General features: G+C 46.0%; 1 protein-coding gene across 5 annotated transcripts in view; it reads left to right on the top strand.

The window, feature by feature from the left end:
• Nucleotides 1–650: 650 nt before the first annotated feature.
• The window catches only part of Prpsap2 (phosphoribosyl pyrophosphate synthetase associated protein 2), a 38,689-nt gene continuing 29,599 nt past the window's right edge, over nt 651–9,740 (top strand). Inside the window, exons 1-5 of one of the 5 annotated variants that reach the window (XM_057775384.1) lie at nt 661–739; nt 5,604–5,756; nt 6,589–6,684; nt 6,909–7,059; nt 8,213–8,265. In XM_057775384.1, coding sequence (XP_057631367.1) covers nt 6,941–7,059; nt 8,213–8,265 — 172 coding nt within the window. In that variant the 5' untranslated portion in view covers nt 661–739; nt 5,604–5,756; nt 6,589–6,684; nt 6,909–6,940. Of the gene's footprint in view, nt 740–3,306; nt 3,348–5,603; nt 5,757–6,588; nt 6,685–6,908; nt 7,060–8,212; nt 8,266–9,740 lie in introns of those variants that run through there. The other 4 variants (XM_057775385.1, XM_057775386.1, XM_057775387.1 and 1 more) reach the window with 4 other exon arrangements.

The following is a 9,740-nucleotide window of genomic DNA, read 5'->3' as shown; positions in this document are numbered from 1 at the left end:
GAACCATGCTGAAAGGTTTGCGGATTTCTTAATCCTCACAACCCCACGAGATGCGGGTATTGCTGTCATCCCTTTCTCAGAAGAGGAAAGGGCACCAAAGAGACGACTTGGTTCAAGTTTGCAAACCAGAAAAGACTTGAACCCAGCCAGAATCTATAAATCTAAACCTTCATACTCACGAGGTCCACACTTAGAATCCGTGCAACCAGTGGCCAACTTACTTTCACCTCCCACCACATCTCTCTGGTCAGCTAAGTCGCCATACTTCTGACCACGCCCACTCTCATTCTCCCTTCCCTCCCTCCCACCTCTCTTTCCTACCCCTCCTGGGCGGGCCACGCCCACAATCCTGGCCGAACTCTTGGTCTGAGTGCCTGCTCTGGGCCCCGCCTCCTTTCCTGTCCCTCAAGTCTGGTCACGCCCACTCAAAAAATCCCTCTCATTCGCTGAGCCACGCCCACAACACGTTTCCCCTCCCACTCCGGCGGGCCACGCCCACAGCATCAAGTGTCGTGCCTACTTCTACCACACCTCCTGCCCCGCCCCTCTCCCTTCTGACCACGCCCCTAAGGCCCCGCCCTCTCCAGCCAGTTGCCCCAGGCCCCGCCCCTGGCCTCGCAGTCTCGGACGCCTTTCTCGCGCTTGGGTCGCCATTTTGCTGTAAGACGGCGTGCGGAGCGCTGTCCTCTCTTCCTTCGGCAGCCGAGGCTGCGGCGGGCCGGGCTGGGGTCGGGACCAGGTAGGCGGGCGGGAGCCGCGGCGGGCGGACTGCTGCCCGGCGAGCCCGGAGCATCGTGTTCGGCTCGACCGACCTTAGTGGTCGGGAAAAGAATAATTGTACTCCACTCAGACGTAGGAGAAGCGAGGAGTGGTATAAGATACTCTACCCGAAAATGTTTTTTTATTGTTGATAAGGATTTTTCTTATTTTGATGTTGCCGCAATTTGGGTGTTTAGCTTTTGTGAGGGATATGAAAATACCGAGCCGGGCTTTGAGGCCTGAGGAAGTGTAAATTCTAGTATCTACGGTTTTTTTCTTTTTTTTCCCCTTTCGGTGCTGGGGCCGAACGCAAGGTGCTGCAAACTATGCAAGCGGCCTGCCTTTGAGCCAGCCCTGTCCTAGTGCTGAAAAATTTAAATGCACAAATAAAAATAATCAATGCATGCTATTGAGCCCCACTGTAGGACACCCGTCTTGTCCTTTTCCTGTAACTGCGCTGATTTGTACCATTGTCACCCAGTATTTGCGTATATATGAACATTATATTTATTAGCTATCCTGAGATTTAAGATAGAGCCAGTGTTTCTGCTCTTAAATAATTTTGCGGTTTGTGAGACCTGGTGACCCACCCCTTAATTCCTGAGGCAAGTGGAAGGTCGTGACCGGTCTGCTTATTCCAGGCCAGATAAGATAGGGCTACAGAGGCCGGGCGGTGGTGGCGCACGCCTTTAATCCCAGCACTTGGGAGGCAGAGACAGGCGGATCTCTGTGAGTTCGAGACCAGCCTGGTCTACAGAGCTAGTTCCAGGACAGGCTCCAAAACCACAGAGAAACCCTGTCTCGAAAAAAAAAAAAAAAGATAGGGCTACAAAATCGTAAAAAACAATACAAACCTTGCAGTTTCCATTATTGACCATAGCTCTCTACTTGGGATAAATTCCAAAAATCGACAACTCCCCCCCCCCAAAAAAAAAACCACAATGTTCTTTCTTTAGCACTTAAAATGGGTCTTTTCTGAGTAAGGTATGTTTGCGATAGACATTGCAAAATCTAGGTATTTGTCTGATTCTGTTTGTGGAGATCAGGTTGCCAGGTTATGTTTTGTGTGACCCAGTGTCATGCAACCTATTATTGTATGCAAAGAACTGTAGCACAAAGCAGACTGAGCGCTGTCCATTTGGGGCCAGTGTCCTGAGTAAGAGGCTGAAAAGTCGGAGAAGCTTTTACGTACTGTGATTTCGTTAAAGAGTATGGAAAGTAATGACAAACCCATCTTGGGTTTGTTTTTTTTTTTTTTTTTTTTTTTTTTTGGTTTTTCGAGACAGGGTTTCTCTGTGGTTTTGGAGCCTGTCCTGGAACTAGCTCTTGTAGACCAGGCTGGTCTCGAACTCACAGAGATCCGCCTGCCTCTGCCTCCTAAGTGCTGGGATTAAAGGCATGCGCCACCACCGCCCGGCTTTCTTGGGTTTTTTTAATTGATTTTATTAAGCTCTACATTTTTCTCTGCTCCCCTCCCTTCTTCTCCCCTCCCCTTCAACCCTCTCCCATGGTCCCCATGCTCTCAATTTACCCAGGAGATCTTACCCTTTTCTATTTCCCATATAAATTAGATCCATGTATGTCTCTCTTAGGGTTCTCATTCAAACCCATTTTCTTATTAAAGCTACCTCCCCAGATGTGGGGCTAGGGGTATGTGTGGCCGACTCAGTGCCAGCCCACAACCACCTCTAATGCCAGTCTCACAGAATCTGACACCCTCTTCTGGCCTCCAAGGGTACCAGGCTCATGCGTACAGACAAACATGCAGGTAAAACACCCATGCACATTAAATAAGATTAAAACGTTTACTTCCCCAGGTTTAAAATAATTTTAAATCTAGTTCCTGCTTCTTCAAGTTGTCCCCAAGAAATAGAAACTCAGAAATATATACCGTTGGCCATATGAGAGCGTTCTCATGATAGGTGCACAAAACGCCAGGCACTGCAGAAGAATTTAAGCTCTGCCCTCCAGTTTTTTTTTTTTTTTTTTGGTTTTTCGAGACAGGGTTTCTCTGTGGTTTTGGAGCCTGTCCTGGAACTAGCTCTTGTAGACCAGGCTGGTCTCGAACTCACAGAGATCCGCCTGCCTCTGCCTCCGGAGTGCTGGGATTAAAGGCGTGCGCCACCACCGCCCGGCTGCCCTCCAGTTTTTCAGAATTTCATTTTGTACTTTTGATTTTTGGTGTTGGTTGAACCCAGGCCTGCTGCACAAAGCACCCACTATTCACTAAGGTCCACCACCAGTCTATCTCATTGGTTTCAGCTTTTTTCCCATACTGGAGTTGAACCTAGGCCCTGTATATGATAGGCAAACGCTCTACCACTGCAGCAGATTCTCTTGGAGCGAGGTATATCTCACTAATAAAAGTAACTTCCGTATACTTTTGTTAACATGTGACTTTCAGTTCTGTTTGCTAATTATTGTCCCCGAAGGGAGGCTTTATTCAGCGTGCATTGGTTGACCCTCTGCTGCCTTAACTTTCAGTGTTGGTGGGGAGGCTGTTACCAAGCCTCTGTCTTTATTGTCTTGGAGTCCAGTGAGCCCAAGATGTGGCCCAGGCCTCTTGGATTACAAGCTCTCTTTAGAAGGTTGGTTACATAGTGGATGCTTTAAAGGGGACATAGCACGCACTGTGTGAGGCTTCCTAATTCTAGCATGAGTGTTGATGCTGGTTTTGAAATAGTAAATCCATCTAAGCAAGGGCTCTCCTTCAGGAGACCTGACGATTATCTCATTCAGAGAGATGGCTGTGATCTATCTGCTCCTTAAAAGGTGTTGAGATTTTCTGGAAAAGATGTGTTTTCACCCATGCATAAATAATTTTCACATATTCTAGAGTAAGTTTAGGTTAAACACAACAGTAATTTGATGGAGGTGGGTCTTGTATTAATCTGTTGCTTTCATTGGTTAATTAATAAAGAAACTGCCTAGGCCCATTTGATAGGCCAACCCTTAGGTGGGTGGAGTAAACAGAACAGAATGCTGGGAGAAAGAAGCCGAGTCAGTGAGTCACCATGATTCATCCACTCCAGACAGACGCAGGTTAAGATTTTTCCTGGTAAGCCAGCTCATGGTGCTACACAGAATATTAGAAATGGGTTAGATCAATATGTAAGAGCTAGCCAATAAGAGGCTGGAACTAATGGGCCAGGCAGTGTTTAAAAGAATACAGTTTCCATGTAATTATTTTGGGGCATAAGCCATGCGGGCGGCCGGGTGCCGGGGAAGCAGCCCCGCCGCTCATATTACTACAGTAATTATGGCATATGGGGGAAGGGTGGGAACGTTCTCTGTCCTCTTATTCATGCTGACACTTTGTGCTAATGGCACCTCCCAGAGACCCCAAGCCTGATAGGAAGCATTTCATAGATGGAGGCTGCTCTTGGTGCATGCACACCTTCAGTCCCAGCTTTCGGGGGGCCATGGCAGGTTGGTATCTGTGAGTCTAAAGCATACCTTCATGGTGAGTTCCAGGCCAGCCGGGGCTACATAGAGCCTGTCTGTCTCAAATCCAAAAACCACAGAATTTCTTACAGAGTGAGGGAGAATGGAACCAGTGATTGCCCTTAGAGGTGAAGAGCATGTGAGTTGGGCAGTCACAGTGATTCTTCTGCCCTTTAGGTGCATGCCCTGCCCATCCCCGCTGTTCAAGGGTGGGCGTACATGGGGATTTGACATGGAGCCCAAGCTCATGACAGGCAAGTCTTAGACCATTAAGCTACACCCCGGCCCTTGTGCCACAGTTTGACTTTAGAAGCTTTGGAGACCAGGCCGTCTTCTGTGTGCATTTGAAACACAGAAAGTCTTCAGGAGAGGTCCTGGGGGGACACATGGTTAAGAGAGGCTGGGCTGTTGTGTGAATGAAGACTTTTAAATCTTCAAGGAAAGAACGAGGCTACAAGGAGAGGAAGACCAGTTCTAAGGCAGAATTTGGGGTGATTGATCTCAGAGATGTGGACTCCAGACACAAGGACTGAATCCTATAGATCTAGCAGAGAGAGGCTGAAGTACTTCTCAGAGCTGGTCCACATCCTCTCAGGATCTCTTGTGTTGTTATTTAGGAGCTTCTTACTGAAGTAGAGGGGCATAGAAAGGTAGCCCTCCTGTGCGTATTACTGAGTTTAGTAGGTAACCAGGACTGGTGTGAGCTGCCATGTGCCTGCTGGGAGCCCAGTAACCTCAGCCATCCCTCCAGCCTTGCCAGTGTTAGGGCTTCTTTCCCACCACCCAGGGTTTTGAAGCTGAGCTGCATTCTCTGAAAGCCAGGATCGAAATACTTTTTACAGAAGGGACAATTCAAGCTTTGTGGCTGTGCTCAGCATATCTAGGAACAGTTGGTAAACAAGTGAGCTGGCTGTGTTTTATGGAAGCAGGCTGTGGAAGGACTGGTCTTAGCGGAGCAGTATTCGGGGAGCCCTGGTCCACAGCTGCTTTCCGCAGTTCTCTCCAGTGGACTCCTTACCAGCACTAGTTGGTTGACTGCAGACATTTCTGTTTGTGACTTGTCAGTTTAAGGGAAATTGCCCTGTAGCCTGTGATGGAACCTTCGGCTTCCCATTTGGAATGTCTCCTAAAGGGTGCTCTGCTACAGAGTGCTCCTAGCCTACTGGTAGAGCTGCTCTGAGCTGCCTAGGTCCAAGTGGTCCCACTGCTTGTGTATGAAGCCTGTCTCAGATAATGGCATTCTGACAACAACAGAGCCACACTCAAGTCCAGGCAGCAGTTAGGAAGAACAGACTCGGTTGTCCTGTGACTCAAGTTTGGCGAACAAGCAACTTAGAGATATTCACAATGATCCTTTTTAGTATTAGAAACACTGAAAGTGTTTTTCCATATTTTTGTAGAGTTCAAGTGTCTGAATGTGTGGGAAATGCCTGAGGCAATGTGCTTGTTATGCTGAAGAACCTTAACTGCCAGGGGAGGAGTCCTGGAAGAGCCAGGGTGGTGCTGGTGAATTCCGTCTTAGTGATGCTGTCTCTGGTTTTTACTAGGAAGAGGTATTTGTGGTTTATTGCATAATAAATATTTTAATTTGCATAATAAAAATTTAAAAACTAAAACAAAACAAGAAAACAGCTGCCCCAGTCCCCCAAGAGCTAGCTAAGCTGAGTAAACAAAGGAAGAGGAGGAGAAAAGGATGTGTGGGCTTGGACATCTTCCACCCAATCTTGCACTTGCTGTGAGAGGAGGACTCAGCCCAGAGAAGGTTAAGGTCACCTTTAGACTAGGCCCTATTCCTGTTCTGATGTCTGTCACTGGGGCCCCACTATGTACGTCTCCTACAAACACTATTATCTAGTCAGCCTTGTTGCAGTTGAGAAGGAACAGAACAAGTTTATTTATTTATTTAAGCAGAGTCTCTTTGTAGCCCTGGCCATCATAGAACTGGTTCTGTGGACCAGGGTGATCTCAAACTCACAGAGATTGTCCTGCCTCTGCCTCCCAAGTGCTAAGATTAAAGGTATTCCCTGCTATGCCCAGTGATTCTTATAATTATTATTATTATTAAATTTTTATTTATATCTGCACCTTATGCTTGCCTGGTGCCGAGGGTGTTGGATCCCTAGAACTGGAGTTACAAACAGTTATGAGCCTTTGTGTGGGTGCTAGGAATTGAATGAAGGTCCTCTGGAAGAGCAGCCAGTGCTCTTAATCACAAAACCACCTCCATCATCAACAAGTTAAATTTTGGATGTGACACAGAGCAGCTGCAGGGTGGGAGTGTGGGGAGCAGGTATTATTGAAGATCTGGGCCATTTATTCTTTGTTTAAGGATCAGCTAGTTCGTGTCCTTGCTAATGGCTCTGCCATGTTTCTGTGTTAATCCAGGAGGAATTTGGTTGTCAGAGAATAACAGGAGGTTGTCCATAATTGACTTTAAGCAGCAAACAGTAAAGCACTGAGCTCTTCAGCTCCGCCTTTCTTGTAAGTTTATCGTTTATTCCCAGTGGGCATGAAAAGTAATGAAACTGTGGTGCCTTTTGCAGTCTTAAACTCCAAGGGCTGTTCTTGCCCATCTCCCTTAAGATAAAAGCCACCGTTATGGCGGCAGCTGTTTGCCCTCTGCTGAAGCCATTCTTTGTGTACAGACAAAATCTGCTCTGATGTGTTTATATGTGGTGATCTTTATCTGTACTCTTTTCTTCCAGGCTCTGAGACGTGGAAAGCTAAGAAGGTTTTGATGTTTTGTGTGGCGCCTCCTGAATTAGAAACCAAGATGAACATAACCAAAGGAGGTCTGGTGTTGTTTTCAGCAAATTCCAATTCCTCCTGTATGGAGCTTTCAAAGAAAATTGCTGAGTGAGTTCCAGTTTTACCAGTCAAATCCATATGCACTGTGATATTTTAAATTTGATAATCAGACTGTCGCTGATTGTCAAGCTCAAAAGCAGGCATAACTAACCTGCATATCATCTGAATATACTCAGGGCTCCTGTTATGTGAGTGACCATAACTCCTGGGAGTGTGGTAGGCACCACTGTAGACAAATTCTTGGAGTCTAGCAGACAGGAGTGAATGCAGTGTACGAAAATAGTTAGCTTATAGTTTAGTGTTATTTTTACAAACTGATTTAACATATATCAAATCTCTGCTATACATAAAACCTTGATCTGGCCTGGTCTACAGAGCTAGTTCCAGGACAGGCTCCAAAGCTATAGAGAAACCCTGTCTTGAAAAACCAAAACCAAAACCAAACCAAACCAAAAAACCTTGATCTGGATGTTGTGAGCTATGAGCAGGCCAGTCAAACACTTTCTTTTCATGTAATTTACATTTTAGTATGGGAGCCAGACAGGCAAGATAAGACAACCAACTAGGTAATTTCGGGTGGTAAAGAAGGCAGTGAGGGCCGGGCGGTGGTGGCGCACGCCTTTAATCCCAGCACTCGGGAGACAGAGACAGGCGGATCTCTGTGAGTTCGAGACCAGCCTGGTCTACAAGAGCTAGTTCCAGGACAGACTCCAAAACCACAGAGAAACCCTGTCTCAAAAAACCAAAAAAAAAAAAAAAAAAAAAAAAAAAAGAAGGCAGTGAGGGCATACAAATGGGGTAGAATAGTCTAATTTAGCTTTTAAACCAAGGGATGTCTAGGAATTGAGAGATCCCAATAAGCCATCACATGAAGGTTGGAGTGGAGCCCACCCCTCTGTGCAGAGAGAGCAACAGTTCCAAGTCCTGTGGCATGTAGGAGGTATTGGTACCTATGGGGAACATGGGCTGTGGGGCCGGAGCACTAAGAAGATGGCCTGTGAAGCAGGAGAGCCAGATTGCATAGGCCATGGGTGGTCATGGGGTGAGATCGGGTAGGCAACAAACAGATATGATATAATATTTACTTTAGTTCACAATTAGAATAACTTTTATTTTTGTCAACTTATAAGTCATCTCTAATAGTAAAGATGTTGGGTCTATTCTGTTGCCTTCTCAGCTTTTCCCCCTTTCTCTTCTCTAGGCGGCTGGGGGTGGAGATGGGCAAAGTGCAGGTTTACCAGGAACCTAACAGAGGTGAGCTTCCTTGGACGTATATCTTGTGGATCTTCTTACAGGATGTGGTGTAATGGGTCATCAAGTTATCCTTGTGTGCCAGACAGTTAGATCCAGTTATCTAGTCAGTTCTGATAGCAGGAAGTCAGGCAGACCAGGTGGACGATCTGGTTTTTAATCTTTACTAATACTATATAGAAATATCCCTGGTGCAAGTTACATGTAGGATTGAATGCTGGTTCTTAGATCTCATTCAATAAATACTGCATAAGTATGTAACCAGCTGGTCAGCTGTATGGAAATGTTAGTTAACTGTTGGTAGAGGTTATTTTGCTGTTGGTAACGTTTAGTTTGTAGGTATGTGGGCATGTGCACGATTACATGTACACCCATGCAATATGTGCTGCTTTATTAAACCCAGGACCTCGTGCATCCTACCTGCTGGTTATTTAGTTCCTGTAAAGCAAAGAGTTAATGCCTTAAAGTGTTTCTAGAAAATAGTTGCAAGAAATGTTATTTAGGCTGGGCGGTGGTGGCACACGCCTTTAATCCCAGCACTCGGGAGGCAGAGGCAGGCAGATCTCTGTGAGTTCGAGACCAGCCTGGTCTACAAGAGCTAGTTCCAGGACAGGCACCAAAGCTACAGAGAAACCCTGTCTCGAAAAACCAAAAAAAAAAAAAAAAGAAAGAAAAAAAGAAATGTTATTTAATCTTTTTTTTTAAAGGTTTATTTCTCTATTATGTGTACAGTATTCTGCCTGCATATATGCTGGCAGGCCAGAAGAGGGCATCAGATCTCACTGTAGATGGTTGTGAGCCACCATGTGGTTGCTGGGAATTGAACTCAGGACCTCTGGAAGAGCAGGCAGTGCTCTTAACTGCTGAGCCATCTCCCAGCCCCCTTGACATTTCTTTAGAATGGTGGGCATTCTTAGTGAAATTCTTCTAGCAAGGGTAGTGGTCGACTTACATGGACATGAGAATCTTACTCCTTATCCTTGGGTAGTCATAAATGGGATAATCTCTGTACTTGACATAATCTTCTGACACATAGTAGGTGCTCAGTAAACACTCATTCTCTCTCTGTCCTCACTACAGGATTTTGTCTGGTATTTAAGTCTTAGAAAGCTCTCAACCAGTACTGCTGCTGTCCTCCTCTAAGATGATGGTTACAGAGCAGAGCATGATTGAAATCTGGGGGGTTCTCTTCAGGGAGACTGGATGAGGGAGTGCTATGGGAGGATGGGGCTATGGGACAAGGCAGGTTGGTTCACTCCCCAGCTTAGGAGTAATGAGATGGGAAAGCCTTAGTTTATTCAGAGAAACTAACTTCTGTATTCCTTACTGTTCACAGATTCTGAAAACCTGGGTCAGGGGTTGTATAAAGTCTCACAAGTAGCAGTGTCAGGGTTTAGATCCAGATACCTTGACTCTAAAGCCCATTTGTAGGAGCACACCACAATCTTTTGTAAGCACCCTCATTTTTTTTTCTAATG

This window comes from Chionomys nivalis, chromosome 7 (assembly GCF_950005125.1).
Source record: "Chionomys nivalis chromosome 7, mChiNiv1.1, whole genome shotgun sequence".
In the NCBI taxonomy this organism is placed as follows: Eukaryota; Metazoa; Chordata; class Mammalia; order Rodentia; family Cricetidae; genus Chionomys; species Chionomys nivalis.
The sequence above is the reverse complement of the archived record's forward strand: the minus strand, read 5'-3'. Positions and strand labels throughout refer to the sequence as shown.